This window comes from Accipiter gentilis, chromosome 5 (genome assembly GCF_929443795.1).
Source record: "Accipiter gentilis chromosome 5, bAccGen1.1, whole genome shotgun sequence".
Taxonomy (NCBI): Eukaryota; Metazoa; Chordata; class Aves; order Accipitriformes; family Accipitridae; genus Astur; species Astur gentilis.
Window position 1 is genome coordinate 38,440,553 of NC_064884.1, and position 22,870 is coordinate 38,463,422.

General features: G+C 36.5%; 1 protein-coding gene across 9 annotated transcripts in view; it reads left to right on the forward strand.

The window, feature by feature from the left end:
• QKI (QKI, KH domain containing RNA binding) overlaps window positions 1–22,870 on the forward strand; it is a 164,979-nt gene that overhangs the window by 138,453 nt on the left and 3,656 nt on the right. For 2 of the 9 annotated variants that reach the window (XR_007506109.1, XR_007506110.1), the window contains 3 exons: window positions 13,204–13,291; window positions 15,605–15,901; window positions 17,801–18,639. Coding sequence is in view for 6 of the 9 variants with exons in the window: in XM_049801197.1 (XP_049657154.1) it covers window positions 13,204–13,291; window positions 15,605–15,901; window positions 18,565–18,639 (460 nt within the window). In the remaining 3 variants the exon portion in view is untranslated. The remainder of the gene's footprint in view (window positions 1–13,203; window positions 13,292–15,604; window positions 15,902–17,800; window positions 18,640–22,870) is intronic. The other 7 variants (XM_049801199.1, XM_049801201.1, XM_049801197.1 and 4 more) reach the window with 5 other exon arrangements.

Here is a 22,870-nt window from a genome sequence, read left to right on the forward strand (position 1 = left end):
AATTTGCATTCCTTTTTAGGCTTGCTTCTTAATTTTTGAGCCACTTCTTTTAACTGAAAGCTTTATTTGTACTTCTTCTGTTTTGACTTTTTGATTGGGGGGTGGAGGGGGAGATGTATTTCTCTGTATAATTTTTATACACATTAAAGGAGCTTTTTAATGCAAAATACTGTGTATAAGTATATAATCCATAAAGGTAGAGAATATGTGAATTTAGGTATTATTTTGAAATATTCATGAGATTCTGGAGTTCAGGAGATTAAGCGGGACTAAGGTGATTTATCCGATTGTAGAAAATGTATTTTAGGCTGCTTTTGCTTATGGGTTTGTACTTTGTCTACTGGAATATGAAATTATAATTCTACAGTCTCTGAAAGATAGTTTAATTGTATGCATTTCAAATATCTAAGTGGAAAGAGTTGGTTTCTCCTAATGATTGGATTAGAACAATAAGTGTTAAGAGAACCAGAATGTCTGAACAATATTTAAACAGATTTATACAGAAAGATGTGAAGAAACAATCAAGGATGAAGTCTAGAAATGGGAGAGTTTTACATGTATAACAAGGACTCAAGGATCATTCTGAAAACAGGTGGAAATTGCCTGTCAATATGTAGTTCACAATACAATATAGAGTGAGAGTGATGGGCAAGGCACTTGTAGTGGATCTTGTAGGAAGAAAGTAAGTTACCACTTGGAACAGTTAGGTGTTATTAGGGTGGATTTCTTTTTTTAATATTAACATTGCTTGTTCTCTGCAAAGTTGATAAAATAGCATTTGGCTTTTAAGGGTAGTTGGAAGGCTACAAGGGAGATCCTATGTAGAAATATTGTAGGATTATCCTATCAGGAATGGTTTCCTGAGCATGACATGACAACATTGATCCAGGGTGGCTTGATGGCTGCAGTTTGTTTCAGTTCAGGTACTCAGCTGCTTAGAAAATCAAAAAAGAAAACCATTAATACCAGTTTTGGTATAATATCTGATCCAGAGGCTGTAGCAAGCTGTTCAGATACAACACTATAAAATATGTGAAGACCAGCAACAAATAGAAGCGCAGAAAACTTTATTATTTCTGTCCTGATATATAGCCTTGAACTTGCAGTGAAATTTGATCAAATTTGTACTGTGAGTCCTGCTAAATGGTTACTTAAGTGTAGTGTCTGTTTCTGCTGAGGAGGCAGATTTTTAAATTGGTGTGTAGAGCAGCAGGGAAGGATGGTGAAATCAATTAAGATAGGTCTGATGCATACTTCTCTCATTCTAGGACAGAAAATTAGACTTAAAGAACTTAATTGTTTTGTCGTGTAGGTTCATTTAATTATTATATAGAAAACAAATGCTAATTAGTCAATTCTGGTAACATAGCATTCTAGGACAGAAGAGGTAAAAAAGTCTGGTCAATAATTTCTTGGGGACTTTCCAATAGGCTAACCCTAACCAGTCCTTTATTTTGTCGAGTCTCTCACTGATACTCGGATACCTCATGATCCCAGTCCCTTCTGGAGAGAAGATGACATCTTTGTTACACTACAGTCTCTTTTCTGTATGTGAACTGTTGTTACCTATAATTGCTTGTGCGAGATACAGTTCTGAAACATGGCACACATACAAAAGTGGTAGATGCTGTTATTTATGCAAGGCATCTGAATAGTCTTGGGTGGGGAAAAAAAATCAAAATTGTGTAGGTTTTGCCCCAGACTCCAGAAAACACTTTTTATGGAAACTGTGGTGGGTTTGCGTTTTCTTTGTTTGGTTGGTTTTGGGGGTAGTTTGTTCTTGTTGGGTTTTTTTTGGTTTTGTTTGGGGGGGTAGCTTTTTTAAATTGAACAACAACAGTTTTAGGAAAGTTTCTCGAACTATGCTATATATATAAATTGTTGAAATCCATATTTCTTGTGCAAATTGGTAAATAATGGAAAGTTATTTTTATTGCGAATGAGTAACCTTTTTTCAGAATATAAGTTGTTTTTTTAAAGCACTAGTAATACTTTTAAAACTAAATTATTGTTACTGTTAATGTCTCCTAATTTTAATATTAAGTATTTATAACCTGCCCTTAAAACATATAGCAGAATAAAATTTTATATACGAAGTTGAATATCATGAGGAACTTCCTTTGTGTTACTATATTATGGAAAATAGGTGGTTCTTATTCGTCAAAATCTGGATGTTAAAAACTGACCTTTAAGTATGTGATAAATTCCTGAAGCCAAAGACGTGAATATCTTGAAACAAGAAGCTGGTTTAATTTTCTTTAACACGATCAGTGGGTCTTACTCCAGCTTCAAGTTCTTTTATTTTATTTTTTTCCCAAGAACTATAATGAATAATTAAAGTAAGACTTGCGTATGTTTGAATTATTCTGGATGATTACACTGGAAAATTATGTGACTGCATTAAAATAAAAAAGTCAAATTATTATCACTTCTGCTATTCTGGAGTAGTTACAAGAAACTGAAGTATGGTGCATGAGTCCTAATGATTTACTAAGGATCCACTAGTCTTTTGTAACTGAAGTTGCTAAGATTGAAGGAGTTTATTACAAAATGCAAATCCGTTGCATGTATATTTTTCTGCGATACTTACAAAGTCAAAAGTCTTTTGGCTCAATGTATGAGGCTTGGCCTTGTAAGGCCTCTAAAATTATTTTTCATGCTAAATTTGTGTTATGTAGAAATGAAATGATGCTACATACTGATAGAAGAAACTTCCCTGCCTTCCCTCGGCTCCTACGTGACAGCAGGAATAACCGTGCAGGGCTAGCTGGGGTCCATGCCGCCTTTTGTCGGTTTATCGTCGGACGAGTGCTTTAGTAATAGCTGATGCTCTCACCCGGTGCGCAACTCACGGTACGCACGCAGGGCCGCTCCTCGGCAGCGCGGGCTCCCAGCAGCAGCCTTCGGCGGCAAGAATCGCTCGCCTTTCGTTCTCGGGGCAGGCGGGGGGTTACGGGGCCGGCGAGGTGGGCACGGGTTACGGCTCTCCGTGAGAGTCGGGGCGTGCGGTGGGCCCGCAGTGCGGGTCCCTGGGGAAGAAGAGGCTCTCCTCAAAGGCCTTTTGTGCCAGCCTCTGCCAGGCAGCGCCCAGTTCTCCCTCCTGTCTCTGGAAAATAAGCATTGGTTGGTCTGTAACAGCTGAAAAGAAAGCTCAATAAATAGCAAAGAAAGCCTTCTCCCTAGCAACACGCTGCCTTCAGCAGCTTGAGCCTTCAAACGGAAGGTCATATGATTGACATATTTGTCCCCTAAAGAGAGTGCACACAATTCGTTTTTTCACTTCTCTGTATTTTTAAGCTGTGTGAAAGCGGGTTATGGCCAGCCGCACAAGAGAGGAGACTAGCCAGTTGGAATACTACCACCTCCTCCTTTTGGACTTCATCGGCTCTGAGAGTTCAAGAAGAACAGGGGAAGCATCTGTTTAGAGTACCAGTAAAATGCACATAAGACATAGATGTGATGATACATTCAACAGAGCTATGGGTTGCTCATATACTTGTAAGCAGCTGGAAGTAATTGTGAGCTTTTAGTACTCATTCACTTTTTAGCAGCTGTGGAGAATTACTGAAAGTATATACTTTTAAACTTCCAATGTTGTGTTTCCTCAGTTGGACTAGAAATTTAAAACTTAGGTCAGTTGAATTCTGGGGCATCTTACATTAAAAAACAAAATATTTAGATGGTAGCTTTATACAGAGTTCTAAATCAAATAGTCATTAGACAACTCCACATTAGGGGTTGTGTGTGCAGAAAGAGCAGCGTCAACAACACTGTGCCTTTGCACTTTATTTTGAAAATAAAACCATTTATGCGAGTGTTTTACAAAAGGGAATGTAGGTGAAATGCAGAAAACAATTCTTCTAATCACATTTAGCTCTCAGGAGTCTTGTTGAAAATGTGACTACAGCAGTAAGTGTGACAGTCTAAGAAGCTATTGGAAGACCACTGCTCCCTGAATACTAACATTTTATAATTGGATAAGCCTAAACATTCATGGGTTTGCTCTGTGTTATAATACATGAATTTATTTTAAGTAGTCAATATTACCTTTTCAGGACATCTCAAGTTGAAGATAAAAATGTCTTAAAAGTTACTAATGCAGCCTGAATTCCCATGTGGTAGTCTGCAGCCCTAAATCCTGTGTTTAATGAAACACGTAAGAGAAGGTACATTTGAAAGATGTGTGCCAATTCACAGCGAAAGTCTTTGTACTCCTTGTCACCAGCAGTTAGTTTTCCTTTGTTACTCTAAAGAGAGAGATTTCTCACGTTCTTTCTAGGTTACTAAATTTTATATGATAAGCCTTTTTTTTTTTCTTTCTGTGTGGTAACAGATTAAAAACATAATGGACATGGTTTCCATATGAAAACGTGGGGTCCATATTTCAAAACCATTTTGAGAATGAAAGGCTTTGTTTATGTACTAAAACATTAGCATAGTTGGAAACAAAATTAGCTGGCACTGGTAGTGTTTGCAACAAAATACAAGTTTTGAAAGCCCTTAATGGGGTTGGGTTTGTTGTGTGTTGTGTCCTGTCCCATCCCTGCCCTTCCCCCCCCGCCCCCCAATATCTTGAGTTCACTGTCTTTGCACTTAAGGGAAATTTACAGCCATTCAGAGTGTATAAACTTAAACTTTGAATAGAAATCTCCTGGGATGACAGAGGAAAAATAAATGGTACAGGTCAGGCCAGAGTTATCTACAAGTATTTTAATTCATCATTCCATTGTTATGTTTCTAACAATGGCCTCTAATCTGTACCTGTTAGAACAACCACCTTGATCCTAGTACTTGTGTAGCTTAAGTTGTTTAAATTATTTTTATAATTAACTTAAAACTCTGGATGGGTTAAAGCACTTGTCCCGATATAAGTGGAGTGTGTCAATGCAGTCTCAAAGTGTTTTGTCACCATTCAGTCTGTTCAAAAGGCTACTGCTGGAAAAAAGACCTGCATAATATAGGTCATGTTTGATTTCTGCTCTGTTTTGATTCCTAGATGTTCGTGGTACCCCAGATGCTGTTGGTAGAGCCGTATGTGGGCAATTTGTAGCAGACGCTAGCCTGGTAGTATCTCATTCAGTGTGCTTATGGTTTAGCTCCTGCTTTCAGTATTAAACTAATCAGTGAGGAGGAATTTTGAATGTTTAGGATTCCAAAATCAGAAATACCAAAACCAAAGTGTTTAGCTCTGAAAGTTTTTTAACTGGGCTTGTGCATTGCTAAAAATAGATCTAATGCTTTAGATTGCATTATCGATAGTTATTTCATTTGAATCTTAATACAAATGTTAGCAAAAGTCTGTGCTAACAAGTAAATCTTGTATTTCAGTATAATTCTGTCTTTTTCAAAACATTTTAGAAGGTACTGTATAAATGTTCTTTTTCTTTTAGGGTTTTGGGGGGGTTGGTATATACATATATATGTTGTGAAAGAGGCATTCCTATTTTGGAGCTTTATGAATTGCTGAAGCTGTTCTGTGTGGTGTATAGAGATTCTTGTCACTGATTTTATTAACACCATTAAAAGGTTGAGGCGTGACCGAAAGAGGAATAGCAATTTTAAAAAAAAGGCTAAAAATAAAGCAAATTCTGGAATGAAGTATTTTTGAGTGTCTAATATCACTGACCCAAGGGACCTTATTTCCTTGAAAGCCCAAAACCCTGTGATTTAAAGACGAGCCCATCACGTCTGTCCTAAAGAAATGTTGGGACAGATGTAAAAATCTGTTAAGGTCAAGCAGAATGCTCCTGGTGATTCCCCCTCCCCCACAATATATTAACAACTAGAACCCAGAGGGTATATGGTAGAGCAAACCTGTGACTTTCACTGATGCTGTATTTCAGTCTGGCTTATAAAATGCACTACATGCTGATTTTCTGTACCTTATCTGTATTTTCTTCTTGCAGAAATGGAAGGTGGGGGAGGGAGGGCATAAGGACTCTCGAAAATATTACTGGTAAGCCAAGTATCATGATTAAACAGGGATATGTCAGATAAGATGATGGGAAGTGTAAAAAGATACGCTGCCTTTTCCCCCTAGTGTATCTTTAACATTATGACCAATGAATTTGTCAAGTGAAACAGCACAGTCTTCTTTGCATATCATTTGAACTGAGAGCTTGCTTTGAAGAAGATAAGCAGACTATGTTGCCCAGAAGAAATAATGATGCTAATTTATCTTTGCCTGTCCTCATAGACATAGCAGTGTGCATCGGTGTTGAAAAGGAAATAGAGAAATAACTGAGCTGTAGCTTGCCACCTATTCAATGCCACAGCGTTGTTGATGGCATACAGGGCTCTAAGAAATGTGGCTGGTCTTAAAGTAGTGATTTATTATACTTTGTCTCAAAAGTATTTTGAAAATTTTCCTCCGATACAAGAATAGCTGCCAAATTATGCCAGAAAAGACCTCTTCGGCAAATTCTTCTCAGCGTGAACAAAGCTATGTTGTAGGCTTTCTGCTCCGTCAATGTCAGGCATGTGTAATCAGGGATGAGAAAGTCTAAGTAACACATGTTTACCAACAACTTCTAACTATCAATATTTACATTCTGGGCATGGGAAACTTGGGATTCTTTGTCAAATATTTTGAGGAGAAGGGATGATGGGATGTTTTCCTTAACACGGAGTAATAGAGTAGCTTACCAGAAGTAAAAGCCTTTACAAAAGTGAAATCTGATGTCTTGCAGAGGGTAATTGATTAATAGTTTAAGTATTCACATTCAGATTTTTTTTAAAAGCTCTTTTCTTTGTGTTTTACATCTAGTTACCTGTCATCATCTTGCCTAGGATTTCATTGCTATAAATACTTCAGTCTTTTAACAACTTAGATATAAAAAAAAAGACCTTCCAAACATAGAATAGATTTTAAGCGTGTATACCTTAGCTTCAAGAATTCCAATGTGTTCTAGCCTATGATCTTTTATAATGCATTTCACTATATATTGATGTCCGAGATCTGTTTTTTGGTTTAATACGTGTATGTCTAGGAATTTGTAGTATATTGTTTGTGAGGTTTTTTTGTTTATAAATTATGAATGGAAGGTTTTTGTCCCTGAATGGAGACATTCATGTGTAAAGGCTCTTTGACTGGCGCATGGTATGTTAGGAATACTTACTGATCTACAAGTGAATTGCAGTGGAACATTTTTCTTTGTCAGGGAGATAAAAGCATTCTAGAGCCTGGAGAGTCCAGGGAGTGTCACAGCACAAGCCTCCAAGCTGCAGCTGTGCGGCTGTATAGCAGCTGGGAACTGTAGGAAGGCAGGGTGACAGACCCCTGAGGGGCTGCAGTGCCTCCTGGACAAGAAGGATAAGATCAGTAACACTAAAATAGTTCAGTGGTGCTATTGTGTCTTACCACAGTTCTTATTAAATTAATAAATTGCAGGTGGCTTATACTATACAGATAGGCAGTTTAAAGAATAATGAAAGTCTTTGTATTTAATATGTGTATTTCCAGAGACACAGTAGTAGGAAAGTTACGTTTATTGTATGTGGCAACTCTAAATGACTTTTCTATTTGAGGAAGAGTTCTAAGTATCTATTCGTGTTCATTAGTATAGGGTTCTTCCGTAACTGCCAAGTTCTTTGCCCTTCTGTTTGGAGCATGTGTACAATTATTTAATGCCTTACCGGTGTACTAAAAAATACAATGTGTTATTGGAAAAATTCTCTACCTGAAGTAAATGTGGAGAAAAGCATATGGACTGGGACAAAATGTGGTAACTGGAAGAGGTCTCTCCAGGGGTGGCAGGAAAGGTGCCAAGCTGCTGTTGGGTATTGCTGTCTCACCAGAGGTGGTGTGGGGCAGGCAGGCAGGTAGTCTGCATGAATCCATCGTTGTGCTTCACCATCGTTTCCTCTTCCACTGGCTTCTCCTGCTCTGAACCTGAAAGGATAGCCTTGGAACAGCTTATAAAGGACTGCTCCCTTAACCAGAGCCAGACTTGGCTGTATTTGGGGCAAGATAAAACTGTCTGCAGCCTTTCCTAGAGTTGGGCTCAGTTCAGTTCATGAGAATTCAGCCGAAGTGCAGGGATGCGTGACAGGATTGAAAAAATGTCATCCAGAATGCATGATATTTGGAAGCTAGACTGTCAATGAAGGTCACTAACACCACCTAAATAAGTGTATCTATATTATCATGAATGTAGGAAAAAAGTAGATTTGTTATATTTTCTAAAGCAGTTACTTTAAAAGGAAAATGGGCATGATACAGGGAAAGTATATACGTTTGTACAGAAGTGCTGAAAGCCTTCCCTGCCAGCGTTGGTAATAATGAGAATCAGAGTACGTTCTGCGACTTAGCTGGGTAAGACTGTGAGGCTCAAGGAGCTTTATCAGGATAAGGTATCCCTGCTATCATACAAGTGAGGGGATCGTTTGGTTTTTGAATTAACTCAGCAGCAGTCCCCTTCCATGTGGGTCAGTTTGGGTCCAGCAGCAGTATGGCAGGGCAGTATGGGCACGGACTGGCTCCACTGGGTGCTACCTGGTGCATCTCTGCTCCGTACTAAACGTTGCTACTTGATCCTTCTTTTTGTTTAAGATAGTATCTGTCTTTCCTTCTCTACTGTAATTTGTTATAGGCTTCTCAGAGTTGACTGTACACAGAATCTAACAGTCTGCCTGTCACCTCTGAAGACTGTTGTCATCTTCTGAAGTCCATAATTGACATAGCACAGTGAATGTGCTTCTGTTTGGGGTCTGTATGCCTGTCTGTCTTCCACCTTGATACCGTTAGTGTGTCTGTTTTGTGTATAAATAAGAAGTTAAACTGTATGATACTCTTAAGGCTATACTGTATGCATGTGAGAATCGGAGGCATTTAAGTGCCTAATAATAATTTCAGAAGCATTAGTTAAATGAATTCTTTGAGGATCTTGGGGTATCTGAGGTTGAACTATAGCTTGAACATTGATAATGAAAAAAAATTATTAAAAAAATCAGATGGAGTGCTTTATCTGAGCTCCCTATTCCATGACATGAAACAAGCCCTTACTAATAGCAGTTTACTACGTTAACTTACGTAACTGCATTCCTTTTTTTTTTTTTTTTTTTTAAACACGGTATTTCCCAATGTAGGAGATGGAATTGTGGGTTTAGCTGGGCATCGCTGTGGTCAGCACTGAAATTGAAATCATTTGAAATCGTTTTATTTTGGGAAGTGTCTCTCCAGAGACTTCACATAGGTGGGTGGCACTTGTAGTTGTTACTGGCGTTTTGACCCTTGTGACTATAATTCCTACTCTGATGAAGATCAGAAAACAAGTTACTTAAAATGATAGTGGTCACTGGCATTTGGTCTCCTTCAGGTGTTTTGATTGCTGGTCCAAGTAGAGCTGAGGTACCGTGAGGAGTACTGGTGGAGTGTTCGCAGAATGGTAACCGCTGCTGTCTGCGCACAGTTGGCTTTGTTAGGATTTACTGCTTGCATCTCTTCAGTATTTGTATTCAGTGAGCAGCTGCAAGTGCTTACGTTGAAAGAATTATGTTTCAAGATACCATTTAAGGTTTTTTCTTAATCTGCATGTTATATCGTACATGAGAAATACAAGGAAAGCACTGGAGATTTAAGGGGATGAGAGGTTTGAGTCAATCACTTGAGCTTCAATTTAGCAATGCAAATCTGGCTTTAAGTGACCTTATTGATGTTTGCTCAAAGTAGCTTCCTTTCGGTACAAATGACTGAGCTTTGTTGTAGGTATTGTACAGGTAATGTACTGTCCCTTTAGAGATTGCCTTTGTGTCCCTGATGCAACCTCTCTTTGCTTGAACAGAGAGCGCCTGCAGACATGCCTGGAGCTAAGCTAGATTGCAGCGGTGTGCCTCATCTCATCAGCTGTCAGCAGCGGAGAGAGGGTAGGGCAGGCGAAGGCGTGTGCCCATCGCTCCAGCCCAGCTCTTGGAAATTTGAGGGCTTGGCTGTTGGCGACCGATGCTCAAGCGGAGGGCTTGATGCCGGAGGAGGAAGGACGGGACAGCGTACCGAAAGGGTCCTGACCGCTTCTGTGACTGAGCCCTTGAAGGGAGGGGGCAAGGGGCCGCTGCAGGTTCAGGGGCTGAGGGGGGAGCGGGATTCGGAGCGGCACTGCCAGGGGGTGCAATTAGTGCCAAGCGCCCGAGTCTGGAGGAGACGGTATTGTGTAACGAACAGTGCCATCTTCTGGGAGGAGCGGGAACGGTGACCTTGTGGTCTGCTGGAAGATGTCTTTTAAGTGGGTTTATGTTTGTTTGTTTGGGGGTGGGTTGGTTGGTTGGTTTGTTCGGGTCGGGGTTTTTTTCTCTCTAATAAATGCTTTGGAAAACACAATACCAGAAGTTGAAAGATAGTGTCAACGTCTAGTAATGCAAGTCCACGTCTTGCACCTGTGAATTATCACCGATACGGTCGTTAAGGAGAAGTTTTAAACGATGTTTTGGAGTCTGTCTAAAAGAACAAAAGTTTATCAGCTGCTGAGTAGTACTCCGGAGAAGTAAATCTCAAAAATAAAAGTTAAGCGGTTGGTCTGCTTTGTGTGCCAAAGTCCATTACTATTTTTGTAAACATACTTCGTAAAACCTAAATAATTGCAACATCTTTTCTCATAGCAAGCATAGTGACCCATAGGCAAATGTTAGAGATCCAAAGTAAGAACGATTACTTTGTCTTTTATTGCTTTTTAAGTTGTTTTAATGCCTCCTTTGGGGGATGTCAGAAGGAAAAAAATGTTTTCTGTCTTAAAATTATTATCCTATAAATAGTTACATTTGGGAAGTATTCACTGTGGTGCAAAATCTGGGATTAGAGTTACTAAAATTATCCTAGCAAGTGGAATGTAAGATTCAGCATTTACTGAGACTCATTAATGGTGCCAGATCAATCACCTGAACTCTTATTTGGAGGAAGTGAGCGATTTTAGTAACATTAATGGAACTATATGGGAGATGCAGGTGACATTGTGAGGAGCGTTTGGGGGTTTTTCAATTAAATAAATAAATAGAGGAGCCCAAGCAAAAAGCCAATAACAAAATATAACCATTATGGGGGAGGGGAAAAGAGGAATCAATGTGTTAAAAATCTTTATTACTGAAATAAATTAGATAAGGTATATCCAAAATTACAAGAATTTGTGAGCTCTGGATAGGCTGATAGATTTGGAATTGGTTTTATTGCATCTTGATTGTCTAGGCAATTTACCAGTAAAGATGCAAAGGAATAATAGTTTCTAAAAACAAATACATTTCTTTTGCATGTAAATTGTAAGTCTGAATATCTCACATTAAGCATGCTATAATCAGGACATTTTGTATTCCAGAGGGTCTCATTTTAATGAGTATGGAGTCTGAGGCTTCTGGATAGTACAGTACTTAACTGTACAATTAATTTGTAGTTAAAATGGTAATTGAATGTGTATTTACTTTTTCAATATTAGTGTTAACTTGGTCTGTCACACAGTACTTAACATATAAAGAAAATGTCTAACTTTCAGTACGTTCTGAATGTTTAACAACATAAATTGTTACTGTGTGTAATCTTTGTGTTTATGCAAGTTCTCAGTATTAGAGTTAGGACTTTCATTTCTGGCATCTGAAAGTAATTTAGTGTTGACCCATCTTACTGTGTTGCTTTTAAGTTGTTGACAAAAATCAGATGTTAAAGTTTCCATTGCAATGGGTGGTGGTCTGTGAGCATACCTCACGCCAAGTACTATGGTTGCTTAGATACAATTTTAAAACTTTTTTTGTCTTGTAATTTAGTAATTTACTTCTCTGTAGTTTGGGAGTAAAATATGTATAACAATATTTTGCTGCAAACTGGCCTGAAAAAATATTTTCCTGTACATTTGGAACACTGTGTGTTGATAATCCTATTAACTCTTACCTAGTTTGAGATGGATGTTTCACTGGTGCAGTGCTGTAATGGATGCGAAGTTATTTAATAGAATTTTTTTGGCTATGGGTGGTGATTGCTATTCTTTGTGGCTTTTAATTCTGTGGGGTTTGTAATCACTCATGCTCTTGGAAGTCCTAGTTCAAACCATTTGTAAGAGTTGTAGCTTAAGACAGGTGAACAACTCTCTCTGAAATCAGACTTTAAGATTTTCAAAGTGGATGTCACAGTATGTTATTATCCAGGTTCCCATTAACTTGAAATATGCTGTTCCAAATATCTGGAAAACATTGTGTGAATAGGCAAGATAAGTAAAAATACAAGAAACCCTGTTTAGCAAAGGAGGAATGCAATGCAGATGACACTGAAGCTGCCCTCTTTTCCATCTGACTGAGAATTTCAGCAGTGACATTCAATACAAGAAGCAAGGTGGTAGGTAACTTAACATCAGAGTAGATGCTGACCCACCTCTCTTGGGTTTCCTATATCACAATCTTGTTTTCTGCTTGATAGGATGTAGACTAAACAAATAGTAATATTTCTGGAAAGACAGATGAGAAAATGTCAGGTCTTAAAACAAAAATTGGACTAACTAGAAATATTTTTTTACTTACTGAAAGAGTAAGCTTTTGCACTGAATGCTTGCATAATGTTTGCGCAAGCTGCAGGATACCAATGGCGTTAGGTAACTTCAGGGCAGTAATTTATATTGAAGCAAAACCAAGAATAATGTATAGTATGTAAATAGTAGTTATGTCAGAATCAGAATACATCTGCATGTGCCAGAATTATGAATTCTATCTTACAGCAGTTGTTGATGTCCTGTTTGGAAAGCTACTTGAACTTTATTGTTTATTTTTTGTTTGTGGCTGCCCCCCCACACCCCGTAGTCAGTATCAACTACAGTGGAGCAAGTTACAATAAATTGAAGTTGCTTAAAATTTGTGGTGTCTATTCTTCCTCTAGTCCAATAATACAATTTTTTAAAAGATCTCTTTAGGGGTACTTGAAAATGTTTACTAAAACTTGAGAAAAAATTTCCTTAAACGGTTTCTATCAAACATGACTTAGACTTAACCCTATTTTAATAATTTATGGTATGAGCCTTTTTCAAAAGTCTTGTTAAGATATTTGTCAACCCACTTAATGATAGACAACAAGCAACTTGCACTTAATTTTAAGGAAAATTGGCAAAGCTTACTGGTTTTGTGACTAATGGTAAGCAGGTACTTTGGTTAAAACTTGATGGCATTTTATTCTAGGTCCCTTAGATCTTGTGCACTAGTGAATTAATAAGCCTGACTTTCTTCCCATCTTTTCACACACAGGCAGAAGGAGAAGACAGCCTTAAAAAGATGCAGCTGATGGAGCTTGCAATTCTGAATGGCACCTACAGAGATGCCAACATCAAATCACGTAAGCATGTCATAAGCTCGAGGGTCAATGCTGTAGTAATGTTTGCAGGTTTTGATTCCTAGAGCTACTTTTTGGAAAATGTACAGTAGCAACTGTGTTGGAGAATGAAAGGCAGTAAAAACCCAACAAAACAGCAGGTAGCTGTTGCAAAAGATCAACTTTCTGGAGATAAGTTATGTCAGTTATGGGTTTTTTTCGTTTGTTCTCCCGCCCCCCCCCCCCCCCCCCCCCCCCTTTTTTTTTTTAAACTGTATGTCTGGGTTGAAATATTTACAAATACATAGTTGAAAAAAATTCAACCCTTAAGCCAGATTTTTCTATTTTACAGTCATTTTTTCCTTGATTCATGTAAAGGACAATTGACTCCTTTTCAATTTTATTTTTAGAGATTTAATTTGAAAATGTTACAGATGTTCAGGATACTGTGAATACATTTTTCTGTATTATATTCCTTCCTTTCATCTTGCTTGCATGTGTCCCCCCAATGTTATGTTTTCCAACAATTCATCAACCGATTTCACAGCTGAGTTCACAGGGATCAGTAATGTAATGAGCCATTTTTACTATTTCTTCCATTACATTTGTGTGAAAATGCTTTCGCAAACGCATGTATGCACAGGTTTACACTTGAAAATTAATTACACACACCTACTAATGAAAGCATATAGCTATTATGTGTGATACAAATTATTTTTTCTAGTTGAAAAATCTGATTTCTCCTCCTGAAAATGTAGTTGCTGATACTGTTCCAAAGTAAATTTGAGCTGTAGCTGTGATACAGATGTCAAATGTAAGCACAGTTAAATCAGTCTTTTCACTAAGGGCCTACTGATATTTGCAAATTTGTTTCTCCACACAGTCACCATTTCAATGTTGAATATGTTTAAAGGTTGGAATGCAGTTAGGTCAGTTTGAGAGTGCTTACACCAGTGTAATTATTCTGATTTGAAAAGAGACATAAGCAAGGGTTTTTACCACTACAATGGTAGTGGTAAATCTTTCAGCCCTAATGAACACTGTAATATTTAAAGCTAGATCAGTTTTAAATATATTTTAGTCTCTAAATTATTGCAAATTTATGAGTAAAATAGCTTTCAGATTAGCTTAAATTGATGCCAGCTGTTGCATAGAAACCTTTATATTAATTTGAGCAATTTCTTTGTCTGATCTATTCCCATTGGTCTATTGTATAAGTGGGAAGATGGATTTATTTTTTTCATTTTTGACTAGAGATTTCCACACTAATATTCACTTTTTGATAATAAGACAATTTCACTGTTCATGTTATGATTTTACTGAAAACTTGAAGCTGTAGAAGCCATACTAGTTTTATTTCCATTTGAGAAAGGAAATGAAAATGTTTGAGAGTTTTTTTAATTACACATTCAGTCTGAGCACTTTTGTTTAAAAAATAAAAATCATTAAAAAGCCACAGAAATCTCAAATCTGAAAAAATTCCACCATATTTTCTGTTTTCAGACCACCTATAAGTTAATTAAATCAATGTAGAACAACCCTAGTGCAAAGTATAAATTACATCCATTTAGGATTGACTGTTACCAGGTGATGTGTTAGTGTTTAAGAAGTTGTTCATCTCGTGTGCCAACAGGCTTCAAATAACATATAATGAAATGTGCTAGCACTGTTTAAAAAAACCCCAAAAGCACGTATTTTCTTTAACCCAGGCCATAGCGAACTTCTGATACAACAGAAGTATTTTATTTTGGGGAATTTGATATGGAAATCACTTCTGAGTCTATTTTACTTATGCTGGGTAGGAGAGGAGATGCATTGTGTTTCTAGGTCATTTTTAACTTGAGTGATCCTGGAAATTGGAATTGTGTGTATGTTTAAATACATTTTTAAGATGTATAAAAACTGTAGACTCATACGGCAGCTCTGCATAACTGAGTATCTGTGGACTCTATAGTTGCACTAAATTTTGTACTCTGTATTTGATTATGACAGTATTTTCCTTGTATCTCCTGCATGCATCTCAGTCTCATGTAGTCTTGAAAGCATAAATGAAGAAATGTGGTCTAAATGGAGCTTTTGTGCTGTGTAACCTGTTTGAGAAATCTACCTCACTGTTTTACAATGGCTTTTTTATTTTGCATGTTCATACTTAATCACACTGGAAAATGGAAAGCTGTTTGCATTTGAATGGTGTGCTTTGGCACTGTGTGATCAGCGCATGTACTAATGATTTCCTTTTATTTTTCTTCTTTCCTACTTTTCCCCTTTTTTCCCATTCTTCCCACGTTTTGTACTGCTATCTCCATACTTTCCTCTGAATTTCTTTGCTTACTGTAGCAGCCCTTGCCTTTTCTCTTGCAGCAACAGCCCAGGCTCCAAGGATTATTACTGGGCCTGCGCCTGTTCTCCCACCAGCTGCCCTGCGTACTCCTACGCCAGCTGGCCCTACCATAATGCCTTTGATCAGACAAATACAAACCGCTGTCATGCCAAACGGAACTCCTCATCCCACCGCTGCAATAGTTCCACCCGGACCCGAAGCTGGTTTAATTTACACACCATATGAATACCCCTACACGCTGGCACCAGCTACATCAATCCTTGAGTATCCTATTGAACCTAGTGGTGTATTAGGTAAGAACTTTGTACGTGGATGACATATTGCTTATCCTTTTATGATATTTGCAAGGTAGAGGTCAGGGGGCTCAAAGAAAAAAAATCCAAAGCAACGATCTTAGCTCAGGTATTTCAAAACTGCTTAGGAAGACTGCTCAAATGGTGTGACTCTTCAACATTTTAAACATGTTTTGCACTATTAAATGTGTGTGTTTAGTATATTAATAACGTTACTGAAAATAAAAATCTTAATGTTTCTATGACACTACATGGTGGATACATAGGCAAGAAAAAAAATTAAGTGGAAGTTGATATCTATTATAAGTCATTTGGGCTCCCAGAAATACAAGACTTGTTTGTGCTCTCTTTAACATAAATTAATTTCCAGTGATCTTTGGAAGAGAGAGCTTCCTATTTTGCTATACCTTTATAGTAGCAAAACTGGAGAGACTGGAAAGGTTTTTTTTCAGTTTGTTGGAGGTTTTGCTGCTTTATTTAGTACACAACTGATACATCTCTCCTCAGTGTCAGAAAGCTGTAAATCATTTTGTAAGCAGAAAATAATTTCAGTGAATGAATATAAAGCAAACTAAGTTCTGACCAAAGGATGGTGCAATTAGCAACTTTACCGATGGCTTCTTTTATATACATTGGATTGAAATGTCCATCATTCCTAATATTTCAGACCATTGGCTTGCTGTGTGAAGGTGAGAATGATAAAGCAGCTGTGACAATTCAGTTAACTGGTCAATATGTAACAAGCAGTTTCAATAGTTTCTTCCTTCCCTACACTATAGAATCTAAATCTTCTTTTCTCTTCACTTCTTTTGGAATTGCATATGACCTTGGTGCTGCATAATGTTGATTTTTATAGGACTTTGATCGTAGTGTGTTCAGTGGCAGTTATTGATTTACACAAATTCTAAACATCTCTAATGAACACTGGGCAATAAGGTTCAAAGTCAATATTTTGTTGAAAGTATTGCAAAAAATCAGTGTTGCACGTGAAAAATACTTGTTGAGTTATTTGTATGTGTGCATGTTCCCACGTTATATTTTGTACACTAAAAAAGAAAATGTGTTTCAGACTTCTGCCTTTCAGGATTAGTGAGTCAATAATAAAGATTTTAGTAGGACAAAAGGATGCAGTGGGTCTGTCTTTGAGCAGCTTATGGTTGTTGTCTGTTGCCCCATAGCCGAAATTCAGTGAGCATATGATAATGTCATCGTTTATTAATTTCCCACAAACATGCAAATATTTGCCTCAGCTCTTCCACTCTCAATCTGTGAGTCCACTTGCGATACATCCTGGGGTAAAGTCACAGTTACAGGCACCGTCACAGTGGCTATGAGTTGCTGGTTAGTGGCAAACCCCTCTCCTGAACTCAGTTAATAGCAAGTAAAGAAATACATCATTGCATAGTAGTAATTTAATACAATGCAGGGAACTTTGATTTCTTGTAGAATTTTCTATAAAGAGAGAGGAGGGGAAAGCTACTCCTAAAATGGCATCTGAAACCACTGCATACTTTTGGGCTTAGCTGAGAGCACAGGTATATTGCCCAAAACAGATCTCACCAAATCTTATTTAATCTTTAATCTTATTTAAAAAAGACCACACTCCCACTTACGTAGCATAGAATCAATAACTCAGTAATCTGCTCTATTATCTGAGAAGTTGTATACAGTTAATTGAATTAAATTGGGTTTTCATTGTGTTTTATTTTGTAATGCATTCATTCTCAGTAATAGTATGCTATAGTTTGTCCATTTTTGTGGCGGACCTCTGAGATGTCTTAACATAATTCCGTTAAAAGTGCAGAGAAATTCATCCCTATTAGTATTTTCAGGGATGTTGGTGTTGGGATCAAATTTTAGTTGGTGACTAACTTTTAATTCCCTTCCTTTTATCTTCAGGTATGGCTTTCCCAACGAAAGGCTAAGAATTCAAGAACGGTCTTAACTGATCCTTCATCAGATCTGAATTTTAACAAATGCTTAGTTTCAGCAGCCTTGAAAAAAGCTTGGCCTAGCAGTCAGTGACTTACTTGCACTTTTTTGCACATAGATTTAAAATAAAATAGTGCTATTAATTTGGATTAGCTCCTATTATTACAGAGTAGCTGTAATTTATGAGTGTATAGTAGTATACTGACTGCTAAGTGTTCTATATAGTGTTTGCTTTACTAATCACCTAATTCATTGCAGTTCATACTTATTGACTTAAAGTTTAAAATCACAATCTGTAGGCTTGAAGAATTGCTTTAAAACTTTTTTTGTGGTAGAACTGGAAGTGATCTTAAGGTTAGCAAATAATTGTCAGTATTAAAAGATGGCATTATTTAAAATAGTCCTGCTGCAATAAAGGCACTTCAGTGAATATGTGACTAGTAAAGCTTAAATGTGCTTGGGTCTAATAGATTTCATGAAATACTGTAATTTTGGGATTGTAAATGAATGGATTAAACAGGTTAAGGCCAGGATGTTTAAAATAAATGCAATATTAATCTGCACAGATTCTTTTTAAGATTAAGATTTGAAACTACTGTGCCTTAACTTGTTGCTTTTCTTAAAATGAACTTTTGTAGTTAATGATCATTTAAATCCATTTTGATAAACCTGCTGTTAATGTTTTCTTTGAATGTTTTCTAACTTTGTCTTGGTAATTGCAATTTAACTAGGTGCGGTGGCTACTAAAGTTCGAAGGCACGATATGCGTGTCCATCCTTACCAAAGGATTGTGACCGCAGACCGAGGTTAGTTTAGTTCTGCAGTTCTTGTTTGTAAGAAGTGCTTTGAGTGTACATGAGATTTGCAACACCACAGCTGGTTAACCAAATACCCTCTTTTGACCCATTCATTATTTTTCTCAAAAATCTGAATAGCTAATATTTTAAAGCTTTGGGAATGCTTGCGGTTTTAAAAACATTTTGTAAACTTGGCTTTCCCAGCTCGATTAAATATATAAACTTTGTGATATATTTAATATAAATGCTATAACTGATTCCCTTTTAAAAACTATTTAAAGATCCATCTGCATCAGGAAACACTATGAATTCAGTGCTGCAATAATTAATTTGGTCATGTTCTCCCCTCTTCCCCCAATTTGTTCTTTTAATTGGTGTGGAAATATCAGATTGGTGTTGCAAAATAAAATGAATGGATGGTTGCTTAATGAGAAAGAAGTAAAGGAATAAATGCCTCCTGTCTGTGTCTGGAGAAATCTGAAGATTTAGATTCCCTTTTTTTCCAATAAACTTTTGAGCCACTGTACTGTATATTATGAGGAGGATGCATGTTCTCAGATACCTGACTGAATTCAGAAAGGTAAGGGCTGTGAAGATAATACTTCAAAAGTTGTTTGAGTTCGAATTACTAAGGGTGGAGGAAAGGAGGGCGTTTTGGTTTTTTTTGCCAAAATCTATTTCTTGGTATTTGCCTTTTGCTGCTAAAATGTGTAACCTGAAGGAGAAGCAACTTTTGAAGTCCTGTTGGTGAGATGACATCCAATATTTGGGCATCTCTCTTTAACCCTTGAATGGAAAGTAAATCTTCATTTTTCTCCTGTTCCTCAAGTGTAATGCCTTTGGACCCCTGAATGAAGTATTTAAGCTTATTGAGAAAAGTGATATTTTCGGTTTATTGACATTGGCTAGGAAGCAGCATGTGGGCTGAATTCTTATCCCATCCCTGCTGCTGACTCACTCTGGGTTTCGGCAAGTCATTTAATCTCTCTATGTATGTTTTCCCATCTGTAAAATAAGGATAATAATACTTCCCTACCTCACAGGGGTGTTGTGGGGGTTCTTGTTTTGTACAGGGCTTTGAGGATGCAAAGCGTTATGTGCCAAGTATTATTATTCTGCTCTCATCAAAATCAGCGTTGTGCAGGCTTCCATGATATTGTAATATTCAAAAGCTAAATTCAGGTGACAGATTTGACATCTCCTAACATTGACTACACTTCACTTCTCACAACCTTCCATAAATTAACTACAAGAAACAATACATATTTCAGTCAATACAGTAAAAAGGCCCCTTCTGGATATTTGCTATATTTATGTAACACTTTTATCTTTCATATGATCTTATGCTTTACAGAAAGTGTAAAGCTGATAACAAGACACTACTTAAATTTTCTAGAAGATTGCTTCTTCTTCTAAATCACCGCACACTATTTACAGCCCGTTGGCCTGTTCTCATTTCTTGAGAACTCTTCAATGGGCAACAGGGTATAATCAGAATAAGGTCATAGCCCGTGTTTACCAAAAGAAAGAGAGATGGGGGAAGGAAATAGAAAAAAAGCAAACAGAAAAGAAGATTAAAACCTATCTCTGTCAAGTGTAATGGGTGGTAAGGATTTGGTTGTCTTTGAAAGTTTGACCTGATGTTGCAAAAATGAGGTTTTGCTAATGGTCTTTCATGATCTGCAGTGGCAGTTTCAGGTGACAGGTGAGACTACCTTTTTGTTTAATTAGATATTTGCCTGAGACAACTAGTAAATACACTGATGAAAGCATGAGTCCGGGATCGAGGGGGATACCAATTTGTAGTTTAAGTTCATCATTGTGGTGTTTACTCAACATAGATTTTAAATATTTTGCGAAGGGCCTAGATGTTTCACCTGGGTCACTTACAAGTAATTGAAAGTAATTATTGGTATCATTTCACCTTCTTTTAAAATATAGCCATTTTCTGATAATACAGTGTTAATCTCTAGCAGTATTGGAAGCCCACTGTCTTAAGTAGATAAATAAATACACATGGCTTATCTCCTGTGGAATAAGTCATGCATACCTCTCTCTTTTAGCATGAAAACCATGCGGATATTTCAGGAGAGTTATTTTAAAGTCTTATCTAAATAAACCCATTGTGTATTAAGAAACTTACACAAAGTTAATTTTACAACTGTACTTCATTGTATTTTGAATTTGAAATCCTAGATTATCGCTGCACAGATTTAACAGTTTCACAAAAGGTTTTGAACAGAACTTTGTTCAGCAATAAAACAGTTTCTTTTAATGTGCTAAAATTGTGTTGTAGACTTAAAATACTATCAGTATTTATCATATTCACCTATTTGGTTTTTCTGCCACCAATATACTTCTGTAGCTATAGCCATAAAAAACAATGTCAGCAAACCGAAATACTTTTTTTTCAATGCAGAAACTTTTTTTTATATAGTTAAATGTCACTAAGTCTATATTTGCATTCATTGGGTCTAAAGTTTATTTTTAAATTCTAAATCAACTTTCAGATGACTTTGTAGTACTACTGCATTCACTTTTTAAGTAGGTTTTTATTCTTTGCATAGAGGTTTTTTGTTTTGTTTTTTTTTAGAGATAAGCACTGCATTTAAAGCAAGAATCCCCAAATGTGTAAATGTTTTACTCTTACAACTAAGCATTTAGAATTGGTGAAGGGTTGAAAAATATATAGCTCATTTTAACTCAGAATAAAACCCCAGTTTATAAATAATACAAAATTGAATTTGATGCATATAACAGAGAGACTGACTGATTTAATTGTAATAAACTGTAAATGGTGTTGCACAGTTGACAAACCTGTGTGTACTGTAGAAGGCCAGAGACTTGGCAGAGGATGTATCACAGGTGTACTGGTATTTTTAAAAGGTAGCTTGCTTTGATTATAAACTCCACAAGAAATATTAATGCTAAGAATTTTCTTGAATGTTTTATCCAAACCAACTGTCACATAATTTATATATAAATTTTAATACCATTTAATCAAAATTGTAATCAGTATCAAAATGCTTTAAGAGTCTGTTTCTAGTATACCTGTAAAGTGGTGAGATTGTGCCACATAAAATATTTATTTTTATTTTTTTTTTATTTTTGAAACAGCCGTTTTAATTTAAACAAATCCCACTTAGCATGATTCTGAAAAAATTCAGGGAGTATGTGGTCTCATTTATGTTACAGTAGTAATTTTTCGTAGTGTTATGAACTGTATCCTAAATGATAGGCCATTTTTATTACGTGAAAGTAAATCAGCCCACAAGAAAGATTGCTAAATCGATGCTATCTGTGAATATTACACCTACTGGACTTCATTTTATGTAATGGCACAAATCTGACTTTGCACTGAATACCTTTCTCACTTTCATCTCCTCTGCCTTAGTCAAAATGGCAACAGTACAAAAACTTTATCAACCTCAGAATTTATTAGCTATAATTAAGCTGTTGAATAAGTCTTAAAAAAATATATAAAAAAAAATCATACTACTGTTAAGTGGACCAAGTTTGGTGAAGGAGAATGTGAGAGAATGATTAAAGAAGGAACAGCTCAAGAACATTGGGAATGATAACTTTCCACTTGAGAACTTTTTTATGTTTTACTGTAATTTGTTTGTGGTTTTGGGTTTTATTTTTGTTTTTGTTTTGTTTTTGTTTTTGGTTTGTTTTTTGTTTTGTTTTTTTTTTTGGCAAAAGAAAATAGTATTTACAGGTGGCTTCTTTTAAAATATAAAAATATAAAGCAGGAATGTATATGAAATGTCAGATTTTATTGTATTTGCAGAGTATTAGCTTTGAAAATGAATAAAGAGAGCTGTTTGTAGTTTTAAAATGCCTTATTAGTATCAATTAGATATTTTCTCTATTTTTTGATGTACTTAGAGCTTTTTAAGTATAGACTTTAAAATGGCAGGACTTTTACAGTGTTTACATGCAAGTGCATTTTATAAGTGTCCTATATGTGTAAAATAGTATTTTGAACGGGAAAATGCTGGCTAAAGTAGCAGGCTGAGCGTTTTCCTGGTTCCCACGATGATGCCTACGTTGCTAGACTACAGTTTAGTATTGCTTTGTATCATGAGGCCAAGAAATTCCATGTTGTTTGTAAATAGAATAAATGAAAGGCAATAAAAAATTTATTGAACAAAAACCCTTTGTTTGGCCCATAGTTTGTTGAACCAAATTGTTTCTCTAAGTCCAGAATTCCTTAGATGACTCCATTCTTTTAACA